This window comes from Heptranchias perlo, chromosome 1, assembly GCF_035084215.1.
Source record: "Heptranchias perlo isolate sHepPer1 chromosome 1, sHepPer1.hap1, whole genome shotgun sequence".
Classification (NCBI taxonomy): domain Eukaryota; kingdom Metazoa; phylum Chordata; class Chondrichthyes; order Hexanchiformes; family Hexanchidae; genus Heptranchias; species Heptranchias perlo.
Window position 1 is genome coordinate 71,949,845 of NC_090325.1, and position 26,001 is coordinate 71,975,845.

Genomic DNA, 26,001 nt, shown 5'->3' on the forward strand with positions numbered 1-26,001 from the left:
ATTAAAGCCATAGAGCATGTGCAACACAGGTTCATCAGAATGATTCCAGGGACAAGGAACCATAGTTATGAGGAGAGACTTGAGACAAGAAGCTATAGTTATGAGGAGAGACTTGAGATACCAGGAATATATACACTGAAGCAGGGAAGACTACAAAAAGATTTAATAGTTTTTTTTAAATCATAAAGGGTTTTGATAGAGCAAATAGGGAAAGACTATTTCCTCTGGCTTGGGAGACAATGATGAGGGGCATCAACTTAAGCGTGAGGAGACATATTAGGAGAAATTTCTTTATAGAGGATTGTTGGGAGCATGGAATGTTTTATCAGAGAGCAACTGAGGCAGAAACCATTGCAACTTAAGGGAAAAAGTGGAGAAACATTTGAAGGAGAGGAAGATACAGGGCTATGGAGGACATCAAGGCAGTAGGATTACATAGAATGTACAGCATAGAAACAGGCCATTCAGCCCAACAGGTCCATGCCGTTATTTATGCTCCAGATGAGCCTCCTCCCTCCCTACTTCATCTAACAGGTACGGTACAGTACGGTAGCATAGTGGTTATGTTACTGGACTAGTAAACCAGAGGCCTGGACTAATATTCTGGAGTTATGAGTTCAAATCCTGCCATGGCAGCTGGGGAATTTAAATTCAATGAAGTAAATAAAATCCAGAATAAAAAAAAACTAGTATCAGTAATGGTGGCCATGAAACTACTGGATTGTCATTAAAACCCATCTGGTTCACTAGTGTCCTTTAGGGAACCTGCTGTCCTTACCCAGTCTGGCCTATGTGTGACTCCAGACCCACAGCAATGTGGTCAATTCTTAATCGCCCACTGAAATGGCCTGGCAAGCCACTCAGTTGTTCAAGAAGGCAGCTCATCACCATCACCTTCTCAAGGGCAATTAGGGATGGGCAATAAATGCTGGCCTTGCCAGCGACGCCCACAAACCATGAACGAATAATAATAAAAAAATAACCCTATCAGCATATCCTTCTATTCCTTTCTTCCTCATGTGTTTATCTAGCTTCCCCTTAAATGCATCTATGTTAGTTGGCTCAACTACTCCTTGTGGTACCGAGTTCCACTCTCTGAGTAAAGACGTTTCTCCCGAATTTCCTATTGGATTTACTAGCAACTGACGATCTTATATTTATGGCCTCTAGCTCTGGCCTCCCCCACAAGTGGAAACATCTTCTCTACGTCTGCCCTCTCAAACTCTTTCATAATCTTAAAGATCTCTATCAGGTCACCCCTCAGTCTTCTCTTTTCTAGAAAAGAGAGCCCCAGCCTGCTCAATCTTTCCTGATAGGTAAACCCTCTCAGTTCTGGTATCATCCTAGTAAATCTTTTTTGCACTCTCTCCAGTGCCACTATATCCTTTTTATAATATGGAGATCAGAACTGTTCACAGTACTCAAAGTGTGTTCTAGAATCATGGAATAGAATCATAGAAGTTTACAACATGGAAACAGGCCCTTCGGCCCAACATGTCCATGTCGCCCAGTTTATACCACTAAGCTAGTCCCAGTTGCCTGCACTTGGCCCATATCCCTCTATACCCATCTTACCCATGTAACTGTCCAAATGCTTTTTAAAAGACAAAATTGTACCCGCCTCTACTACTGCCTCTGGCAGCTCGTTCCAGACACTCACCACCCTTTGAGTGAAAAAAATTGCCCCTCTGGACCCTTTTGTATCTCTCCCCTCTCACCTTAAATCTATGCCCCCTCGTTATAGACTCCCCTACCTTTGGGAAAAGATTTTGACTATCTACCTTATCTGTGCCCCTCATTATTTTATAGACTTCTATAAGATCACCACTAAACCTCCTACTCTCCAGGGAAAAAAGTCTCAGTCTATCCAACCTCTCCCTATAAGTCGAACCATCAAGTCCCGGTAGCATCCTAGTAAATCTTTTCTGCACTCTTTCTAGTTTAATAATATCCTTTCTATAATAGGGTGACCAGAACTGTACACAGTATTCCAAGCGTGGCCTTACTAATGTCTTGTACAACTTCAACAAGACATCCCAACTCCTGTATTCAATGTTCTGACCAATGAAACCAAGCATGCTGAATGCCTTCTTCACCACCCTATCCACCTGTGACTCCACTTTCAAGGAGCTATGAACCTGTACTCCTAGATCTCTTTGTTCTATAACTCTCCCCAACACCCTACCATTAACGGAGTAGGTCCTGGCCCGATTCGATCTACCAAAATGCATCACCTCACCTTCTAACCAAGGTTCTATACAAGTTTAACATAACTTCTCTACTTTTCAATTCTATCCCTCTAGAAGTGAACTCCAGTATTTGGTTTGCATTTTTTATGGCCTTATTATCCTACATCGCTACTTTTAGTGATTTGTGAATCTGTACCCCCAGATCCCTCTGCTGCTCTACCCCATTTAGACACTTATTATCCAAGCAGTATGTGGCCCCCTTATTCGTCCTAGCAAAATGTAATACCTCACACTTACCTTTTTTTGCCAATTACACGCCCATTCTGTATTTTGTTGCAGTCCTCCTCGGTATTAACTAAGCCCCCAATTTGGTGTCATCCGCAAATTTTGTAATTGTACTTCCAATTCCCGAGTCCAAATTGTTTATGTAAATGGTGAACAACCGTGGTCCCAGCAACAATCCTTGTGGAACACCACTTCCCACCTTTTGCCAGTCTGAGTAACTACTTTTAACCTCTACTCTCTGTTTTCTGTTTTGTAGCCAGCATACTATCAATTTTGCTACTTGTCTCCTGACTCCACATGTTCTGACCTTAGTCATGAGTCTACAATGCGGTACCTTATTGAAGACCCTTTGAAAATGCAAATATATTACATCTACTGCATTACCCTTGTCTACCCTTTCTGTTACTTCTTCAAAGAATTCAATAAGGTTGGTCAAGCATGACCTTCCCTTTTGAAATCCGTGCTATTTTTTATTATATTTTCGGATTCTAGATGTTTTTCTATTACATCTTTGAGTAAGAATTCAATTATCTTTCCTACCACCGACATTAAGCTAATTGGTCTATAGTTCCCTGGACTGGTTCCATTTCCCTTTTTAAATATAGGAATCACTAGGAATTAGTTTTAGATTGCTCTAGCAAAAAGCCAGGTCAGCCACAAAGGTTGAATGGCCTCCTACTGTGCTGTAAACTTCCATGGTTCTAAAAATACAATTGCAAAATTGAACTGGGTGAAAAATGATTGCAGATCCAATATTATCGATCTCCATCCAATTTCCCATTTTATGCCCAGAGAACACTGTTTTGGACTTCTCCTTGAATTGCTACAATCTTTGTGGTGATAGTGCTCCCACAATGGTGTTAGGTACAGAATTACCAGATTTTGACCCAGCAACGGTGATGGAATGGTAATACATGTCCAGGTTAGGATGGTATATGACTTGGAGGGAAACGTGGAATATGGTGTTCCCATGATCCTGCTCGTCTTATCCTTCTTGGTGGCAAAGGTCAAGGGCTGGAAGATGCTGTTGAAGTAAGCTTGGTGCGTTGCTCCAGTGCATCCTGCAGATAACATATACTGCAGCCAAAATGCACTGGTGATGGAGTGGGCGGATACTGAGTCTAGTGGCAGGAGCACCAGTCAAGCAGATTGCTCTGTCCTGTAAGGTACTAAGCCTTGTTGCAGCAACAGGTAAGTGTTTGAGTATTCTCTTACATTCCTAAATTGAGTGTTGAAAATAGTGGAGACACCATTCATCACACTCTGCTGTGCTTGCTGTGAGCTCCAAAAGAACCCAATGCAGCCACTTTTTATGGGCAAGGCTCGCACTGTGGGCCAAGGACTAGAAAATCCTGCACACCATCATTATGATCTCACTTGCTTGAAACTAGGAGGCCCACGCATGCCAGTAACGCGGGCATGCAAAATGCCCAAAAACTTCAATTGGAAAATTGGACATGGAGCCTCAGACATTTGTGGGTCTCAATTTTGAAAGGTCAAAGGAGACATGTGAAACACCATCAGTGTCCTGGGGCCTTAGAAAATCAGGGTGTAAATTTGTACTAATTACAACCTTTACTAATCTTCTCAAAATATCAAAACAACCCAAGTGCCTGATGTGCCCATCGTCACTGCTCCTGCCAAAGTTCATGAGGTCAAGGGGTGGAGCCACAAACAGCAGAATTGGAGGCCATTATCCTCTACTACCTCAACGAATCATCCTTTGATTTTACACCAGATCCCTTGTAGGCCAAGTGCCTTGTATACTGGTGCAACCAGGGCTGCAGCATTTAACAGGGGGTTCTGCCAGTCTTGTGCTAGAATTATAGCGGGAGACCAGAAGCACCCTTGAGGAATTTTGGCCCCTGTGTGTTTATAACACAGTGTATGTTACTATGAATGTCTTATACTGTAGCAAGGGATAAGATAAAGACAATTAGTGGCTAGAAATTAGTTAATCTGTAGGTTAATGCTTCTGTTAAAAACAAACAGTGGCAGGGGAGTGTCATTTGAACACCTTAAGCATTTGTATGCTAGTATCACAAATGATAGTTACATTTAGAGTGAGGCACATATTAGATCTTAGACATGCAGTTAATGTGTTTCTTCTTTTATAAATACACAAGATAATCTGCCTAGTTTTCTTGAACAATATAAAGGATTATAACTTACATTATAACTTACTTTTGCTAGATATTCCTTGATTGCAAGTAAGTATGTTCTGTTTCTGTCCAAGTACTGTCCTTGTACTTTCACCGAGTCTACAACAATCCTGTGGCCTGGTTCTGCACTTGGATCAAATCCAAACTCTAATCCTGCCACTTGAGGGAACCTTTAAAATACGAAACCTAAATGAAGTTTCAAATATTGAAGTAGATTTTATTAAGATATTTAGCCAACTTTATAATGTAAAGTTTAATTGTTTCAGTCAAATTGAATATTAAATTCAATATACATGTTCTATTTCAATATTTAGATCAAGCCATCCTAGATGGACTAGAACAAAGGACTCTACATGTATTCAGTTGGCATTATCCTTATTGGGTAATATTTTAAAGGAATGTATTTATAATTAAAAATGCATATCTAATGCAGACTTGTAGTTCCATTATAAAAGGTGAATAAATATTTTAAAATCAAATATTGGAATTCGAGCCAGGTTACACTTGATATACTTATTTATATATACTAGCCAATTTCCCATGTCATTGCTCACAGTGAATTAGGAGGCACGCTAAATTATAACAAGTACATTAACTAAAGTGTGACAGGAAATAAGTATGATGCTTACATAAAGTGTACACTATATGGATGATTATAGGATCCAATTCTCACTTCCTTCCTGTCCCGGACAGAAGTAAGGCACTCAATGAATGCTGAACCTGTCCAAGTCAGGAGTGCCATTATTTCCCATCGAGACATTAACACGACCTGGGGCACACCAGGCACAAGCCTGCTGCCTGGTTGGGCTTTGGATCTGTAAAACTGGTGCACATTTGAGCACATCTGCAGGCCTGTGGCCATGTATTGGGCCTTTGAGATCAGGGCCTTCTTTCTTACCCAAACGTGTTTGGCCTACCCCTGGGATGATTCAGTGACAGGCTATTGTGCTACATTTCGTTGAGAACCCCTGCAACAGGAATTTGGGAATGATCCTGCTCACCCCATTTACATTGGTCAGATATGTGCCCATCTCTCTCGCAACTCCGTTTGAATCCTTCCAATCTGGTTTCCACCCTTCCATTGAAACAGCCCTAACCAAAGTCACGGATGACATTCTCTGTTACTGCAACACATTATCCCTCCTCATCTTCCTCTAGCTCTATTTGGCTTTTCATATGGTCGAACACACCATCCTCCCCCAACATCTCTCCTCCACTGTCCAGCTTGATGGGACTGCAATTGACTGGCTCCACTCTTGCCTTTCCAAGCATAGGCAATGCGCCTCTACCACGGCCGCTCTTCTCACACCTGTACTGTCACTTCGGCAGTCTTCCAAAGATTCACCCTTCGTCCACTCACCTTCCTTGTGTACATGCTGCCCCCTTGGTGACATCATTCTCAGACATGGGTCAGTTTCTACATGTACACTTACGACACTCAGCTCTATCTCTCCAGTACTTCTCTCGGCCCCTCCACTGCCTTTGTAGTATCCAACCACTAGTCCCACATCCAGTGTTGGATTTTTAATTAATTAAAAGAAGTAAATGGTATTGGGATCATCCTGAAAATTCATTCATTAGAAGAACCAGAGAATATCATGACCATAAGACCATAAGATATAGGAGCAGGAGTAGGCCATTCGGCCCCTCGAGCCTGCTCTGCCATTTAATAAAATCATCGCTGATCTGATTTTTACCTCAACTCCACTTTCCCGCCCTTTCCCCATATCATTTGACTCCCTTGCTGATCAAAAATTTGTCTAACTCAGCCTTGAATGTATTCAATGACTCAGCCTCCACAGCTTTTTGGGGTAAAGAATTCCAAAGATTCACGACCTTCTGGGAGAAGAAATTCCTCCTCATTTCCGTCTTAAATGGGCGACCTCTTATTCTGAGTCTATGCCCCCTAGTTTTAGATTCCCCTATGAGGGGTAACATCCTCTCAACAGCTACCCTATTGGGTCCCCTCAGAATCTTATATGTTTCAATAAGATCTCCTCTCATTCTTCTAAACTCCAATGAGTATAGACCCAACCTGTTCAATCTTTCCTCATAAGACAACCCTTCCATACCTGGAATCAACCTAGTGAACCTTCTCTGAACTGCCTCCAATGCAAGTATGAGGAATTGGCTAGGCAAATTAACTAATTAAATAAATGCAGAAAATGCTGTTGTGATCCTCCCACGAACCAGAAAATGCTTTCAGGCTGTGCGTCCAACATAATAATGAATTAAATAAGAGTAGCACAAAATGTTGTTGGGAGTGGGCTGCGCTTCCCACAAACTAATTAAAAAAAACACAGCCTTTAGAAATAAATTTATGAATTAAAAGCAGCCTCTGACTCTTGAGACAAAGAAGAGGCATGAATGAAGGATTATATCCAGAAAAATAGCTTTAAAATAGCTCACAGTATTTCAATTGATTTGGTTGGGAAAGCTAGCTCAAAACAGATTTGGGAGACATGTGTGGGACCAGCTGGCAGATCAGGAACAGCAGTGATAGCGGCAGAGGCAGTTGCATGGATGGTCTCAATTTTAAAAACAAATATCCATTAGCATTTTGTACTTGGTATTGGAGGTGAAGGTGGAGGGAGCAGGGCAAAGGGGTTTGAGGAATTGACCAGTCATGCTCCAGGATGATCCTGGTGTAGCAAGCAGATTTAGCTGAGGAGAGTGAGGGACAGTAATGCTTGTCGCGATTGAGTAAAGTATACTTCGCCGCAGCTCCACTAATTGCTCCTCCCCTTACAGCCTTTACTGCTGTTCCCACTAACAATTCCTTCCATCTACTATGCCTGCATGATAAGTGTTAACATACAACACCCACTATGGGCTATCTCTGTAGGCCTGATTCCTCAGTTGGGTGCTTCCGGCAAAGAATGGTGCTCACAAGGAGTATTGGTTGGGAAATTGCAGGCCCAGTGTCTGATTTTCCTACCATTAATTTAAATGGACTGAACATTAAGCACCTCTAACCTCCAATATGTCAACTAGCAGTGGAGATAGCAGCAGAGGCAGCTGAATGGATGGTCTCAATCTTAAAAACAAAAATCCACTAGCACTTCATACTTGGTATTGGAGGTGAAGATGCAAGCTCCCTGCAAGCATCATTCTTCACTAGGAGCACCCAGTAAGGAATGCCCTTGTAGGGCCTGGTGGTAATTTGAATTTGTCAACCCCTTTTATCTGTTTGCAGGAGAAGATTGCACATAACAAGAGAGAGAACACATGCATAGAAGAGGACCTCCACAAACTCCATCCTCTTACCCTCTTTGAGGAGGTTATCAAGAGATCCAGGGCAGATGATTATTCAACAAGGTGGGGATGGGAAAGCAGAAGGTCTGGCCCATTTCACAGTTTGCACCCTGTTCTGTTTTTCTCATCCTATCCATTCACTCATTCACTGAGCCAAACTATATACTGATCACACTCCCATATCGGTCATTCAGCAGAAAGCTACATCTTGAGAGTTGTTATCAAGATATTGTTGTAACTATTCTCTTTCTTTAGGTGTGGCATATGAAACTGACTCGAGATTCAGGGAACCAGAGGAAGCCTCAAACCATGCCCAATCTCTCACACTAACCTTGCAAAGCACCAGATCTGGTACATCCACCCAGAGGATTTTCAGAGTGAGACTGAGGTGAATTGATTGGATTCTACAGAGCACGAGTGAGCCAGAACAGAAGAGGATGAGAAGGCCAACATGCATCCATCCTGAGCTGATCAGGAAAGGGATCCAGACTTCAAGGGAGTGGCTTTTAAAAGAAGGATGATTTTTGAATACTAAAGATTACTGTGGTATTTGGAGACTGTGACAAACTAGTACAGAGGTGTCCAAAACCCACTTGTGTGCTGTGTTGCTGCACAGAATCGAGACACTACAGGTCATCGTGGAGTGTATAGTAATTCCAGGGACATCTGAAAGGCCAATTGCAGTATCCCTCATGAATGATTAGACTGCTGCCATAGAGGCCTTGGGCTCTAACGTGCAATGGGCTGTCTCCTAGCCTTGTACAGGCTTGATGACTGCATAGTGAGCACCATGGATAGATGCTTTTTCAATCTTGTGGCTGCTGTTGGGCTTGCAGTCACACAGATCAGTGGGCATGGTGAGACAGCACCAAGTAGCAGGGGCAGGTGTGGAATAGACATGGATGATATTGCTGTCTCTCAGATGACAAAACATCCGGATCTAGATGAGAAAGTGGGTAGGGCCAGGATGCCTCCAATGTGGGGCAACCTTCAGCTGGGCTATCACACGCCTCAGTTCATAATCAAAGGCCACCTCACACCCAAAGCCCTGTCACTGACATAGTAGTCAGCTGCCTCACACATTTCTGTAGAGGAACAAAGAATTACTGGATTAGGCTGTAGATCATATTAGGCACACACGGTCACCATGGGAAGCACCAGGGTATCAATAACTTGCAATACATAGTGATGACAATTAGGACAAAAAATTTGGTACCACTTCAGTTGTACTATATCCAGAGAGATGGTGAGTATGCTGTTGGATACTGTAACAGCAGATCACAGGAATGGTATTTTTGATATTTCAATAAGAGGTGAAAGCAATATAGGTAGAAGGCATAATGCAGATGGAAGAAGGTATGTTTATGCAGATGGAGTAGTACAAGACTGTCTCCACAATGAAAGCATGGTGAGTGACAGAGTCTTCTTCTAATGTCACTTGTCTAAGTGTCCAGCACCATTCTCGACTGGATGTGGCAGAGCTAAAGTTTTGATCTGTTAATTGTGGGACCGCTTCGGTCCATCAATAGTCTGTTGCTTTTGATGTTTAACATGCAGGTAGCCCCAAAAAGTAGCTTCAGTAGGTTTGTACCTCATTCTAAGATGTGCCAGGTGCTGCTCCTGGCATGCCCTTCTACACTCCACATTGAACCAGGATTGGTCTCCTGGCTTGATGGGGATCAAAGAGTGAGGGATGTGACAGGCCATGAAGCTACAGATTGTGGTGGTATACAATTCTGCTGCTCATGAATGCCCAGTTTGGGCTGCTAGATCTGTTCTTAATCTGTCCCACTTAGCACAGTGGTAGTGGCATACTACATGATGGAGGATGTCCTCATGGTGGAGATAAGGACTATATGGTGGTCACTTTTACCAGTGCTATCATGGTCAGACATGTAGGTCTATCTACAGGTAGGTTGGTGAGGATACGGTCAAGTAGATTAATTCCTCATGTTGGTGCCCTCACTATCTGATGCAGACTTAGTCTGGTAGCTATGTTTTTCAGAAATTGTCCGGCTCTGTCAGTGGTGGTACTAATGAATCACTCTTGGTGGTTGACATTGAAGTCCCCACCTAGAATACATTCTGTGCCCTTGCGTCCCTGAGAGCTTCTTCGAAGTGATGTTCAGCATGGCGGAATATTGATTTGTCAATTGAGGGGGGAGGGGGGGAAAAAAGAGTAGAGGGTGATCGGCATAATGTTTCTTTGACCTTGTTTTACCTGAAGCCATGAGACGTTATGGGGTCCGAAGTCCAGGTTGAGGATTCCAGGGCCAGAACCCTTCGACTATATATTACTGTACCCCCATCTTTGGTGGGTCTATCCTGTCAAGGGACAGGACATACTCGGGGATGGTGATAGAATCATAGAATAGAATCATAGAAGTTTACAACATGGAAGCAGGCCCTTCGGCCCAACATGTCCATGTCGCCCAGTTTATACCACTAAGCTAGTCCCAATTGCCTGCACTTGGCCCATATCCCTCTATACCCATCTTACCCATGTAACTGTCCAAATGCTTTTTAAAAGACAAAATTGTACCCGCCTCTACTACTGCCTCTGGCAGCTCGTTCCAGACACTCACCACCCTTTGAGTGAAAAAATTGCCCCTCTGGACCCTTTTGTATCTCTCCCCTCTCACCTTAAATCTATGCCCCCTCATCATAGACTCCCCTACCTTTGGGAAAAGATTTTGACTATCTACCTTATCTATGTCCCTCATTATTTTATACACTTCTATAAGATCACCCCTTAACCTCCTACCCTCCAGGGAAAAAAGTCTCAGTCTATCCAACCTCTCCCTATAAGTCAAACCATCAAGTCCCGGTAGCATCCTAGTAAATCTTTTCTGCACTTTTTCTAGTTTAATAATATCCTTTCTATAATAGGATGACCAGAACTGTACACAGTATTCCAAGTGTGGCCTAACTAATGTCTTGTACGGCCTAACTAATGTCTTGTACAACTTCAACAAGACATCCCAACTCCTGTATTCAATGTTCTGACCAATGAAACCAAGTATGCTGAATGCCTTCTTCACCACCCTATCCACCTGTGACTCCACTTTCAAGGAGCTATGAACCTGTACTCCTAGATCTCTTTGTTCTATAACTCTCCCCAACGCCCTACCATTAACGGAGTAGGTCCTGGCCCGATTTCATCTACCAAAATACATCACCTCACATTTATCTAAATTAAACTCCATCTGCCATTCATCGGCCCACTGGCCCAAATTATCAAGATCCCGTTGCAATCCTAGATAACCTTCTTCACTGTCCACAATGCCACCAATCTTGGTGTCATCTGCAAACTTACTAACCATGCCTCCTAAATTCTCATCCAAATCATTAATATAAACAAATAACAGCGGACCCAGCACCGATCCCTGAGGCACACCGCTGGTCACAGGCCTCCAGTTTGAAAAACAACCCTCTACAACCACACTCTGTCTTCTGCCGTCAATCCAATTTTGTATCCGATTGGCTACCTCACCTTGGATCCCGTGAGATTTAACCTTATGTAACAACCTACCATGCGGTACCTTGTCAAAGGCTTTGCTAAAGTCCATGTAGACCACGTCGACTGCACAGCCCTCATCTATCTTCTTGGTTACCCCTTCAAAATACTCAATCAAATTTGTGAGACATGATTTTCCACTCACAAAACCATGCTGACTGTTCCTAATCAGTCCTTGCCTCTCCAAATGCCCGTAGATCCTGTCTCTCAGAATACCCTCTAACAACTTACCCACTACAGATGTCAGGCTCACCGGTCTGTAGTTCCCAGGCTTTTCCCTGCCGCCCTTCTTAAACAAAGGCACAACATTTGCTACCCTCCAATCTTCAGGCACCTCACCTGTAGCTGTCGATGATTCAAATATCTCTGCTGGGGGACCCGCAATTTCCTCCCTAACCTCCCATAACGTCCTGGGATACATTTCATCAGGTCCCGGAGATTTATCTACCTTGATGCGCGTTAAGACTTCCAACACCTCCCTCTCTGTAATATGTACACTCCTCAAGACATCACTATTTATTTCCCCAAGTTCCCTAACATCCATGCCTTTCTCAACCGTAAATACCGATGCGAAATATTCATTTAGGATCTCACCCATCTCTTGTGGTTCCGCACATAGATGACCTTGTTGATCCTTAAGAGGCCCTACTCTCTCCCTAGTTACTCTTTTGCCCTTTATGTATTTGTAGAAGCTCTTTGGATTCACCTTTGTCTTATCTGCCAAAGCAATCTCATGTCCCCTTTTTGCCCTCCTGATTTCTCTCTTAACTCTACTCCGGCAATCACTATACTCTTCAAGGGATCCACTTGATCCCAGCTGCCTATGCATGTCATATGCCTCCTTCTTCTTTTTGACTAGGGCCTCAATCTCCCGAGTCATCCAAGGTTCCCTACTTGGTTTTCTGTTGTTGTTTTTGATCCGTTCAGGTCCGCCGCCGCTCAGGTCTCGGGCCTCGGGCCGCCGCTCTTTTATCCCCGCTCTCGGTCTCTCTCCTCTGCTCCCGTTCAGGTCCGCCGCCACTCTGGTCTCGGGCCGCCGCTCTTTATATCCCCGCTCTCGGTCTCTCTCCTCTGCTCCCGTTCAGGTTTGGGATGTTGGTTGATCGCCATACCCACAGAATAATCATGGTCCAGGAATTGCTCTGGGTGGCGCTCGCTGCTCCATAGATTTATTCATTGGAGTGAAGTTCCTCTAATTCAAAGCTGAAAAGAGTCCAGCATTAACTCCAGCGGAGCTCGAACCATGCGAGCGACAAGAGGAGCACTCTCTTCTCTCGACCAATCAAACTGCAGCAAATTTGGCAAGCCACAAAGAATCAGTGAGTCAAAACCAGGAAGTGGAAGGTAAAAAATTAAAAACCTTGTAAAAACAGTTAGACGCAGCAAAATAAAGTGAGGGTAAGAAAAACCAAATAAAAAAAGAGATAAAAGAGACAGAAAGAAAAAGAAAAAAATTAAAATAAAAAAACATTTTTTCTTTAAAAATGTCCAACAACTCTTAAAATCACAATTAATGAGACTCCACGGTTTTAAAAATTAATTTTCAGTGCCAGAGAAGTTGTTTGGCAGTCATTAAGACTTACCACACTGTTAAATCTTAGTTTAGAGCTGACATTTTTGAGCATACCTTTTTTATGGCGCCATTACTTAGTTTCCAGCTGGGCAGGAGAACAAGTTGGCGCTTGTCCATTGATTCCAGTCAGCAATATCCCTTTGACGCGAGCCTCTCATCGCCGGCAAACCAGGAAGAGCAAGTTCCGGATTTCCGTGTTTAACTGCACGTGTGCAGATGCTTTTCAATTTCGCTACTAATAACGGTGAGTGCAATTGAGCTTACCGTTATTTTAGATGCAATTTCTGGGACATTATCTACGTCAGGCTGTTGGTTGACTAGTCTGTGAGACAGTTCTCCCAACTTGGGCACAAGCCCCAAGAAGCAGGAAGTGTTGTTCCATAGAGATTGGTGGTGGGACCACTGTTGTTCATCATTTACTTCAATGATTTGGACTCGAGAAACAGAAGTGCTATATCAAAATTTGCAGATGACACCAAATTGGAGAGTACAGTTAATACTGAGGAAGACTACGACAAAATACAAGAAGACGTTAACAAACTTGCAGAATTGGTGGGTACATGACAAACGAAGTTCAATATAGATAAGTGTGACCTGTTGAATTTTGGAAGGAGGAATAAGGAGGCCACCTACTCCATGGAAAATAATAGTCTAAATGGTGTAGAGGCGCAAAGGGAGCTAGAGGTACAGATTCACAAATCATTAAAAGTAGCAACACAGGTTAACAAAGCCATAAAAAAATGCAAACAAAGCACTAGGGTTCATTTCGAGAGGAACAGAATTCAAAAGCAGAGAAGTTTTGTTAAACTTATATAGAACCTTGGTTAGACCCACACTTGTGTGCACAGTTCTGGTCTCCATATTACAAAACAGATATAGATGCACTGGAGAAAATGCAAAATAGATTTACATGGATGATACCAGAACTGAGAGGTACAACTATCAGAAAAGACTGAAGGCTGGAACTCTTTTCTCTAGAAAAGAGAAGACTGAGAGGTGACTCGACAGAGGTCTTTAAAATTATGAAGGGGTTCGACAGGGTAGACGTAGAGAAAATGTTTCCACTTGTAGGGGAGTCCAAAACTAGGGGCCATAAATATAAGATAGTCACTAAGAAATCCATAAGGAATCAAGGAGAACTCTTTACTCAAAAAGTGGTAATAACGTAGAACTTCCTACCACGGGGGGTTGGTTGAGGCAAATAGCATAGACGCATTTAAGCATGATAGCTTCCAGATTGTCATTAAAACCCAACTAATGTGCTTTGGGGTAGGGAGCTTACCACCCTTTCTAGTCTTGCCTACATGTAAACTTCAATCCCACATTACTTAGTTGACTCTTGATGGCCTCTGAAGTGGCCTAGCAAGTCATGCAGTTGTAAACAATTGCTACAAAATTCAGTGACAAGAAAACAACTAGATAAGTACATGAGGGAAAAAGGAATAGAAGGGTATGGTGATAGTGTGAGATGAAGTAAGGTGGGAAGAGGCTTGTGTCGAGCATAAACACCAGCATAGACCAGTTGGGCCGATTGGCCTGTTTCTGTGCTGTAAATTCATGTAATTCAATGTAATATTAATGAGGAGGACTTTGCAGGATCGACTGCACTGAGACTGACATCCTTATCCTGATACGATACCTGGGTCATTGCTGATAGGTCCGTTCAATTTTCTTCTTGTCACTGAATTTTGTTGCAATTGTTTATAACTGCATGACTTGCTAGGCCACTTCAGAGGCCATCAAGAGTCAACTAAGTAATGTGGGATTGAAGTTACATGTAGGCAAGACTAGAAAGGGTGGTAAGCTCCCTACCCCAAAGCACATTAGTTGGGCTTTTACGACAATCTGGAAGCTATCATGGTCATTTTTCTGGTGCTACCCCAAAAATTACCAGAGTTATTGAATTTAATTTCACAGCTTTGGAATTTAAACTCAGAATTTCTGGATTGCTGGTCCAGCACCATAACCACTAGGCTACCTTATCCTTTTGAAACTCAGCTAAGGGTGCCAAGGTTTCAAATAGTCTAGTTTAGCCTAAGCTAGTGTCCAGGGATGGGAATGGAGTCAATGGCAAGGAGGCAAAGATTACGGAAGAAGTTAGTGCCATGGAGCACAGTTTTTGGAGGGGCCGAAGGCAACAAAATTATGATGGCAAAAATGTACCAAAAATTATGACATAATTACAGTTTGCATTTATCAGGAACTTCCTATGGAGCTGCTCCCACTCTGCCACTAACTCCACCGGGAGAGTGACGGAAATCCCAATTACATGATTACTGGCAAAGTTATGGCGTCAAAGCAGGAGCAGCTCCGAGGAAATTCTCGACCTCTGTGTTAATATGGTGAATTTCTGGTAATCGAGAATTGTCTCTGTATATTCCAAATGACTGGCTTTCTTTCTCTTTTTTTCTAAAAGAATGATTGAAGAAATTTGCATGTGAGCCAATCAACCACAAGAGTTTTGTCTAGAATAAATTTTCCTCTAATTAAATGTGACACAGAAGTACAAAACAGGAACTGTAATGTGACAAGGTAGAATGCATAGATAATACAAAATGCATCATTCTTATTATATTACTAGCTGATCTCCTATGATATTGCACATGGGTAGTCTAGAGTTTGCAACACAGTTGACAGGTTTAGCTGCTAAGCTGTTTTGTCACTTTAAGGACATTTTTCAGGTACTATTTATGGGAAATAGTATAAATAAGTCCTGAGGTCAGAGTATAATTGTTGTTCGATGTGAGAAATTTGCTGATTGCTAGGTGCTTATAAATTTCTGCCTCCAGTTCAAAAATAAAAGCATGCCTTTCTTTAACACTTTTAACATTTTGGAATGTGACACTTCCAATTTTTTTTATATACATAATTATAGATAGATATAGGGAGGATTTTAATTGCTAGCGGATATCAGGCGTGAAATGCCCACCTGCAACACAATGAGGTCACAGCGACTTTAGGCAGGAAAGAAAGAAAGACTTGCATTTATATAACGCCTTTCATGGCCTAAGGACATCCCAAAGCACTTTCCAGCCAATTAAATACTTTTGAAGTGTGGTCACTGTTATAATGTAGGAAATGCTGCAGCTAAATTGCACACAGCAAGGTCTTACAAACAATGAGATAAATGACCAGATCATCTGTTTTAGGCGTTGGTTGAGAGATAAATATTGGCCAAAGCACTGGAAGAACTCCCCAGCTCATCTGCAAATAGTGCCATGGAAGCAGGCAGGAAGCAGCTGCTGGTCTGCAGAAATTGGCCACCCACCAGCATTCAGGTAAATTTGGGGACCGATGTTCAGGGTTGGGGGTGGGGGGGGGGGGGGGAGCGGAGGGCCATCTGGGCATCGGAAGCCTTAACATTCCTTGTGGGACACAAAGGAACACTCCATACCTCCTGTCCCCACAATAGTAAAAAAATTACCTTGAATGGCCTCCTCTGCTCCCAATCCTCTTCTCACTTGACTTTACCTGGAGGGAAAGCCGCAGCGGCTTCTCCACTCAGGAAGAGTTAAAATCGCAGTCAGAGCCTGATGATGTCATTGGATCCCGATGTGCATATTATAGAAGGACCTCGCCAGCTTCAGGTGGGTGCCATTGTCGCCTTTGGTGGAATACAGGCATGAAATTGGCAGTAAGTCAGCAGTCGATTTTAACTGTCTACCCGCCAGGCTTTTGTTGGCAGGGTATGGTTAAAGTTGACCCTATAGAACCATAGAGAATATACAGCACAGAAGGGGGCCATTCGGCCCATCGTGTCCATGCCGGCTCTAAGAACAACCAGGTGCCCATTCTAATCCCACCTTCCAGCACCCGGTCCATAGCCCTGCAGCTTACAGCACTTTAGGTGCAGGTCCAGGTACTTTTTAAAAGAGTTGAGGGTTCCTGCCTCCAGCACCAATTTGGGCAACGAATTCCATACATCCACCACCCTCTGGGTAAAAAAGTTTTTCCTCGTGTCCCCTCTAATCCTTCCACCAATCTATGTCCTCTAGTTCTTGAACTCTCCGTTAGGGGAAACAGGTACTTCCTGTCTACTCTATCTGGGCCACTCATAATTTTGTACACCTCAATCAAGTCTCCCCTCAGCCTCCTCTGCTCTAAAGAAAACAACCCCAGCCTATCCAATCTCTCCTCGTAACTGCAATTTTCAAGCCCTGGCGACATTCTTGTAAATCTTCTCTGCACTCTCTCCAGAGCAATTACGTCCTTCCTGTAATGTGGTGACCAGAATTGCGCACAATACTCCAGCTGTGGCCCTACCAGCGTTTTATACAGTTCCATCATTACATCCCTGCTTTTGTATTCTATACCTCGGTGAATAACGGAGAGCATTCCGTATGCCTTCTTCACAACCTTATCTACCTGTACTGCCACCTTCAGGGACCTGTGCACATGCACTCCAAGGTCTCTCACTTCCTCTACCCCTCACAATATATTCCCATTTACTGCGTATTCCCTTTTACTGTTTGCACTCCCTAAGTGCCTTACCTCACACTTCTCCGGGTTGAACTCCATTTGCCACTTTTCCGCCCATTCCACCATCCCATTGATATCTTCTTGGAGTCTACAGCTATCCTCTTCACTATCAACTACACGGCCAATTTTTGTGTCATCTGCAAATTTGGCAATCATGGCCCCTACATTCAAATCCAAATCATTAATATATACCACAAACAGCAAGGGACCCAACACTAAGCCCTGTGGCACACCACTGGAAACAAACCCCATAGATATAAAGGGAAAGAAAACCTTGGGTATTTTCAGATTCAGTATTTTAGGCAACACAAACCATATTTTGATACAATCTCAACTTTTGTCTTCAGAATTTTCCTTTAAAGTAATTATTTAATGTTCTAAGCATCTACTGAAAAATATTCATTAATGCTTTATTGGTTTTGCAAACTTTGCTTTTCAAATATATATATACTAGGGTCAATTTTAGTACACTCCCACTAGGGAGTCATGTCTATAGGGAGCATAAATCAGAAAATCGTGGGTGTGCTCCTCACAATTTTCCAAAGGATAAAAATTATGGACAGCATGCCTATGTTTTCCTGATACGTACTTCCGGCAGGCGAAGTTCTCTGTCAGAAGCACACATTAGTAAAATTGCCGTTATGCGATATAAATCACTTTTTCATTGCAATTTTATTTCTTTGGAAATAAACACTCGGCTTCATTTTAATTTAATTAAGCCTTTACATCAAATCCACTGAGCCACCCCAAGATTAAAAAAAAGTTCCAGAAATAGTTACCTTCCATCAAGTTCTGGATACATGCTGACTCCATTTTCTAAAGCCTCCAATAGCTGTTCTGCTGTCACCTGGACAACTAAGAGTGGGTCCACGATAGGCAGAACCAACAAAAGGTCATGCATGGTGAAATCACCTGGTGGATGTAAGCGATCTGAGCGCAATGTGCCTAGGAATTTGAAAATATTGATTAGTTTAGTAGATTCATCCCAGATTATCAATCTTCGAGTTCAGAGTGTTTCTATAGTTAATTTGTTTTCTTTTTCTTAGACTTATTTCTTTGGAATCCATCACTGATATATATAAAACCAGGAGTAGGTCGAGTCACCTTATAATATTTGCAGAAAACGGTGGCGAAGCAGCACAAAAACCATTCTCACAACACCGCATTTAAACACTAAAATATAGGAGCAGGGCTGGGGCCCAAAATACCTTTGCAAATAGGTGTTGACTCAGATCAATTCAGAGATTGAACTTAGATTTGGATTGTGAGAATCTGAAATCTAGGTTCAACAAAGCCAAACTTCAAATTTGCAATTAGCATGTCAACATGACGGCAGTTCTTACACTTTACTTAGCGTAGCTGAAAATATTTGAGGGTAATAGAAGTGGGGTTTCATCTATGCTAATATGGAAGAACAAGAACCACTACTGTTCTGATTTCTCAATGAATCTGCACTCATCATAAGGCCACCACTCCCACCCCAATAAACTACCTGGGATTGGAAAGCCTCCTGCTCAATAGATTACTAGGGCTAAACCTTTCAAAATGTGTCAAATGTATACTCTGTCAATGCTCTAGCAGTAAATAACGGACTCTGTAGGCATACAGCAGGTTAAGATTCCTTTTCCAGTTCTTTCCCCTTTCTCTCTCCTCTCCTGAAGGCAATGACATGTGGGGGAGTATGGTTCCACTGACACTTGCAATCCTCCAGTACCTCACTAAAATGGCCATTTTTCATATTTGAGCATAGACAATGAGTGCCAGCAGGCTATGGGATCATGCGGGCAGCATAATTTGAAACAATTCCTGTCCTCATTTAACAATTGCAATAGCTTTGAGCACAAGTCACGAGATAGCAATTAGTAGGGTGAACTCTGGCCTAAGACACTGAGGCCAAACACAGCACTCCCACTACTTGCCTGTCTTATAGAGCAGGAATCAAGCTTGGGAACTTGCTACTCTTTTCAGGTCAATACTACATCATGCAGTGCATTTATCCACTGAGTCACTGGGGAAGACTGATTGTTTATTACTACTGTCATTTCATCTCAGGATGGATTACAATTGTCCTTTCATCTTGAGGACTTGTGCTCAAATACAGCTGAATCTGATTTTACTGTCCCTTCATACTAGTCGTAAGAGTGTTAAATAAAACGTCTCTGTGCAAATGTACATTACTAATTCAGACTAGTATAGGTGTTTTTTTGCAATCATCTTGATTTCTTCCAGTCCCTGGTAATAAAAGAACATGGTGCCTTTGATTCTATTTAAAATAACACCAATCCCTACCCATGCGTCTCAGCACAGATAAAACTGCTCCACAGCCACCTAGAGTGGCTTTACCTATGCTAAGTAGCAGGGGTATGAACTGCAACCATGCTGACCTCAGCTTTTAAATCCAACCTTAAGCAAGATTTGTTCTTATTGGAAATTATCTTAGATAGTTTCTACTATATTATTCTAAACATGGATAAATTGGGAAAAATATACCTGAATTAAGCAATGCCACGTCAGCATGAGTAGCTTCAAGCATGGCATTGGTAACAAGATTCCCTAGACTGCTCTCTGATTTTCTTACTGTGGTAAAACGTCCATCCAGTTCTACCTCTATCTGACATAGCACTTCTCCCAATAGATGCTGCACAAATAAAATACAAGCATGTGTGACAAATTAAGACATCATAGTTTGTTTTGTTTATGGTTAACACTCCAGTAAATTCACAACAGGCACTTACATCAAAGCAAATCTCAGTTCATATTAATAATACATGTCCACTAATTCTCATAACTGTAAATTAACCAAAATCTACTAATTTATGATGTCAAACAGTATAAAATGTACTTTATTTATTGCAAGTGGTGTTTTAGGAGACCTAAGCTTATGAAGGTAATTTATTATATTTATGTTATAGCAATGTTTCATTTGTAGAATTCAGTCTCTTTCAAGAAATCTTCCACTCAAAAACAACCTTACCAGTTAGGTAATAAAACTTTCTTCTTCACGATAGCATCCTCCACATATTGTAAGGAGGCTCTATTGGCCCAGGCAAAACCTCTGTAGGTCGGGCTGATCAACCAGAGCTGAGGTCACCCTCAGCTAATAGGTTGAAGTAATAATGTTTCACAAAAGTATAGGAGTTGTTGCAAGATCATTTTAATATTATCCCATGAAGTTGATCTAAATCTAGTAGAATGCCTCATTAGTTAACACAAATATTTCCTATTTGTTAGATGATAATACAGCATTTACTTAATTAGCTATTTTCTTATCTATTTTTAAAATGGTAGTAACAGATACACGTGCTCTTTGTGATGCAAAAAGTTTTATGAAAAGCTATTCTTCTGCGAACATGATATTTCAGATGACCCATACACGGCAGAATGTCGAAGATTATTCCTAGTCTGTGTTGAGTTATCTGATCCCAGCCAGGGTTGCACCAGGGGCTCTATAACTACACTCAGCAGCTCGGAGATAGGGAGCAGAAAATCAGCCAGACGACACTCGCTGTCTAAGCTCTGAAGAATGGCTACTTAGGCAACTATATTCTAGCATACATCAGTGCATTCAGGAGAGGAAAAAGGGGAAAAACATATTTAAAAATCTTAGTATTCAAACTGTGAATTTCAATGCTGATTTATGCAGGGGACAGATTAAATCAAAAATAGTAATTTCCTGCTCTTAGTGAAATGAGTCATCCACACTTCCTATATCCAAGCAATGTTTAAGAAAGTATGAGGATTATTCCAGGTTGCTTCTTTATAGTTACTATCAACACATACCTTGTTACACAGGTGCCCATAAGGCACCCACAGACCAAGTCGAATATTAAGGAAAGCAAAGAGAGGGCATGAAAAAATACCAGGAAGTAAAATTAAAGAAAACCCAAAAATGTTTTATAAATACATAAAGAGCAAGTGGATAACTAAGTAAAGAGTAGGGCCTACTAGAGACCAAAAAGGTAACCTATGTGTGGAGGCGGAAGATGTGGGTATGGTTCTTAATGAATACTTTGCGTCTGTCTTCTCAAAAGATGCAGAAATTGTAGTTAAGGAGGAGTGTGAAATATTGGATGGGATAAACATAGTGAGAGAGGAAGTATTAAGGGGATTAGAATCTTTGGAAGTAGATAAATATCAGGCCCGGATGAAATGTATCCCAGGCCATTAAGAGAAGCAAGGGAGGAAATAGCGGAGGCTCTGACCATCATTTTCCAATCCTCCCTGGCTACAGGCCTGATGCCAGAGGATTGAAGGACTGCTAATGTTGTATTGTTATTTAAAAAGGGAGAAAGAGACAGACCGAGTAATTATAGGCCAGTCAGTCTAACCTCGATGGTGGGCACATTATTGGAATCGATTCTGAGGGACAGCATAAATTGTCATTTAGAAAGGCACGGATTAATCAAGGACAGTCAGCATGGATTTACTAAGGGAAGGTCGTGTCTGACTAACTTGATTGAATTTTTTGAGCAGGTAACAAGAAGGGTCGATGAGTGTAATGCGTTTGATGTAATGTACATGGATTTTAGCAAGGCTTTTGACAAGGTCCCACATGGCAGACTTGTCAAAAAAGTAAAAGCCCAAGGGATCCAAGGGAAAGTGGCAAGTTGGATCTGAAATTGGCTCAGTGGCTGGAAGCAAAGGGTAATGGTTGACAAGTGTTTTTGCGACTGGAAGGCTGTTTCCAGTGGGGTCCCACAAGGCTCAGTACTAGGTCACTTGCTTTTTGTGATTTGAACTTAAATGTAGGGGGCTTGATCAAGAAGTTTGCAGATGATACAAAAATTGGCCATGCGGTTGATAGTGAGGAGGATAGACTGCAGGAAAATATCAATGGACTGGTCAGGTGGGCAGAAAAGTGGCAAATGGAATTCAATCCGGAGAAGTGTGAGGCAATGCATCTGGGGAGGGCAAACAAGGCAAGGGAATACACAATAAATGGGAGGATACTGAGAGGTGTAAAAGAACAAAGGGACCTTGGAGTGCATGTCCACAGACACCTGAAGGTAGCAGGACAGGTAGAAAAGATGGTTAAAAAGGCATACGGGATACTTTCCTTTATTAGCCGAGGCACAGAATATAAGAGCAGGGAGGTTATGCTGAGGACTCACTACCTGATAGGGTGGTAAAGGCAGAAACCTTCAACTCATTTAAAAAGTACATGGATGTGCACTTGAAGTGCCATAACCTACAGGGCAATGGACCCAGTGCTGGAAAGTGGGATTAAGCTGGATAGCTCTTTTCGACTGGCACGGACACGATGGGCCAAATGGCCTTCTCTGCCGTAACAGTCTATGATTCTAGCCTTTAATTGAACCAGAGAGTTTTCTACCATAAACATAATAGCAATGGCAAAAAGCTCTACATGCCATCTAACAATTTGCAGCTTGGAGACAGGTTTGTCAAGAACTTTGGGGCCTAAGTGATGAAAAGTTCACAAGTGAGAACAGTTAACCCAGTGCACAAAAAAAGCTAATACCATCAGTTCAATTCCAACTGCAAAGTCAATGAAAAGAAGGAATAACAAACTCCTGGCTTTGATAAAAATGGGATGATACATTTGGAAAAAAAATCTAGCGTGTGGTCTAAGAACCATTCACTCGGTATACCTGGATCTCACTAATCTTCCAAGCCATGACAAGCACTACTAACAGAGCAGTTGTCCATAAGATCCTGAAGCTACACAAGCAAAGAGGTTCAAATGGTAAATACATAAACTTGCAAACTGGATTAAGGTCCCAGAGCTTACTTGCAAAAAGAAATTTGCTAACTCATGGGACAGGTCAGTAATTCACCAAAAATTGTGACAATAGAAAATATGGTTTGTGGCTAAGATGTGTGCACCCTACACAAGATTTTTAATAATGTACAAGAACAAAAGGACCCAGCACTGACCCCTAGGGTACACCCCACTCCATTTCTAAGCCTTCTCTAATCCAAGCAAACCCATTAATACAAACCCTTCACTTCTTGTCACTCAACCAACTTTCTATGCTATATTTCCTCTTGTACCATACACCTGTATTTTCAAAAAAACAAGCTTCCTTTTAATTATACAGATTTTTCTTGGCATCATAATTTGTACTGATATTATCATCACATAATTGGGATTTTTCTTTAGGAGATACTGTTTCCAATTTTGCCTGGTGAAATACTTTTTTTTTCCACTTTGTAGCTTAGAATGTGGATGTTTTGCACCAGAGTGTTTTGTAATACCAGTTAACGTTGCATTGTTGTTGATGACCCAATAACTGAACACCAAGAAAGTTGTTGCAAATTATGTGTGCCATTATAAGAGTGAAGTATGTTACACCAAACCCCTTCATTGTTTAGTCGAGCAGATGGGATGAAAGCACATAATTAAAATAATTAAACTGTTGCCAACATACCTCCAGATTAAAAGTAAACTGTTGGACAATATCTTTCACAAAGACGTCTTCCTCCAAATCTTTTGTGATGTCTATCTTCTGCGTGGTGTACTTGTAATTATTCTCATTAGTTCTTGCAATGTCAATTTTAGTTAGGCTTCTAAAATCTGATCCACTTTTGACGATAAGAGTCCCATTAATCACTTTGGTGCCATAGTCATGATCGTGGCCTCCTAGAATCAGGTCCAATCCATCAGTGTTCCTTGCAAGTCTAATATCATTACTCCATTTCATGTGTGTCAAAGCAATCAGAAGTTCTGCACCTTTGGCTCGAAGATCTTGAGAAAGTTGGTCAGCAACAATGACATAATCAATAAAGTCCACACTCGTCTTATCAATGGTTGGTAAAGTATCAATCCATTCTTCTTCCACTAAGCCCATCAAGCCAATTTTTACACCATTCCATTCCATTATCCTGCTTCCTAGGCCATGTCCTAGTGGCTCAGAAGTAAATAAGTCATACACATTGCTGAGCAACCAAGGGAAATTCATCTCGGATATAATTTCTTCCAACAAGTCAACTCCAAAGTCAAATTCATGATTTCCTGTAAACAAAATGTACTGATGGATTTCTGGAATTGTCAAAGCTACTCAGATATATCAAAAGAGCACTAGCTTTAATAACTCAGAGAAAATATCTTAATTTGATATAAAATCTGAAATTTTACGAATAATATGAGGGGAACTATATGTAAGGCAATTCAAAAATGTAGTCAAGGATATTCATTAGATTGAAGAATTTTGTTGAAGCTAATTTCAAACAAATGTTTGCAGAAGAAAATGAAATTTAATAGTCTGAAATTAGATTTAATTTAGTTTACATGCTTTCAAATGGCTATCAACAGGTTCTGGTCTAATGTTCTTCTTCTGGTCCTAAAAATATTCTAAAATAGCCATTTGCTCTTTTTAACCAATCAAAACTGGTGGTGGCACTGCATGGCATAAGAAACATGAGTGGTTCTGTCTATGAATGATAAAATGGCTATCATCACAAATTAAAAGTTACCTACTCCTGTGACGTAATTGCAACACCATATAGTTATATTTAAATTTGATCCCACCTAATTGCCTTAAGTTGCCAACTGGACTATTGACACACTTCAAATGGACATTTGCTTCAATGAAACTCAACCAATAAAGTAATTGAAAAGTAGAAATAAAGGTATCTCTATATTTACTCTGTTGATGACATTATATGGGGCATTGGTCTCTGTGACATTGTTCATGGGTAATATGGAGCAATGTTACGTAAGAACATAAGAAATAGGAGCAGAGTAGACCACACGGCCCCTCGAGCCTGCTCCAACATTCAATAAGATCATGGCTGATCTTCGACCTCAACTCTACTTTCCTGCCTGATGCCTATATCCCCTACAGCCCAAAAATCTATCGATCTCAGTCTTGAATATACTCAACGACTGAGCATCCACAGCCCTCTGGGTAGAGAATTCCAAAGATTCACAAGCCTCTGAGTGAAGAAATTCCTCCTCATCTCGGTTCTAAATGTCCAGCCCCCAATCCTGAGACTATGGGCTCTATTTTAGCACCCGCGATCGGGTGCGTTCCTGGTGGGGGGGCTCCGAAAATCGGGGATTCCCAGGGTGGGTCGGGAGCCTGGCTCCAACCCGCCCACTTCCGGGTTTCCCACAGATGCGCTGACATGCACACGCAGCCCCCGCATGTGGGACTCCCGCCGGCAATTAAGCTATTTATCTTGGTATTTCAGGTCGTTTAGAGACCTGATTAACATGCTATTTTAGGAGGGTTGGGATTTTGCAAACAACTGGAACTGTTTCCCGTACTGGGGGAAACACTACCAGTTCAAATGGACGTGTTGCAGCTATCAGCCTGTGGCAGCTGCAAAGGTCCATTTGACAGGTGAGGGGGGGGGGGGGGGGGGGGGGAGACCCTCACTCATTGCAGGAGGCCACTCTGTCACCTTGGACAAAGTTTGGCCTCCAGCACCCTCCTCCTAACAATAAAACTCATCAACTTGCACACTTACCCCGGTGTCCAGACACATGTACCTACCTTGCGGACCCCCTCAGATGTGCATCTCACAGATGGGGGCCGCCGTAGCTGCAGTCATGACCTCCTCAGAGGGCGAACAGCA

The 26,001-nt window shown here is 42.0% G+C and overlaps 1 protein-coding gene across 2 annotated transcripts in view; it reads right to left on the bottom strand.

The window, feature by feature from the left end:
- The window catches only part of LOC137331464 (trifunctional nucleotide phosphoesterase protein YfkN-like), a 33,901-nt gene extending 9,383 nt beyond the window's left edge, over positions 1 to 24,518 (bottom strand). Inside the window, exons 1-4 of one of the 2 annotated variants that reach the window (XM_067995371.1) lie at positions 23,850 to 24,518; positions 19,951 to 20,098; positions 18,240 to 18,405; positions 4,659 to 4,806 (exon numbers count right to left, since the gene is read on the bottom strand). In XM_067995371.1, the coding sequence (XP_067851472.1) occupies positions 4,659 to 4,806; positions 18,240 to 18,405; positions 19,951 to 20,098; positions 23,850 to 24,380 (993 nt within the window). In that variant the 5' untranslated portion in view covers positions 24,381 to 24,518. Of the gene's footprint in view, positions 1 to 4,646; positions 4,807 to 18,239; positions 18,406 to 19,950; positions 20,099 to 23,849 lie in introns of both variants that reach the window. The other variant, XM_067995303.1, reaches the window with a different exon arrangement.
- Between the last annotated feature and the right edge of the window lie 1,483 nt (positions 24,519 to 26,001).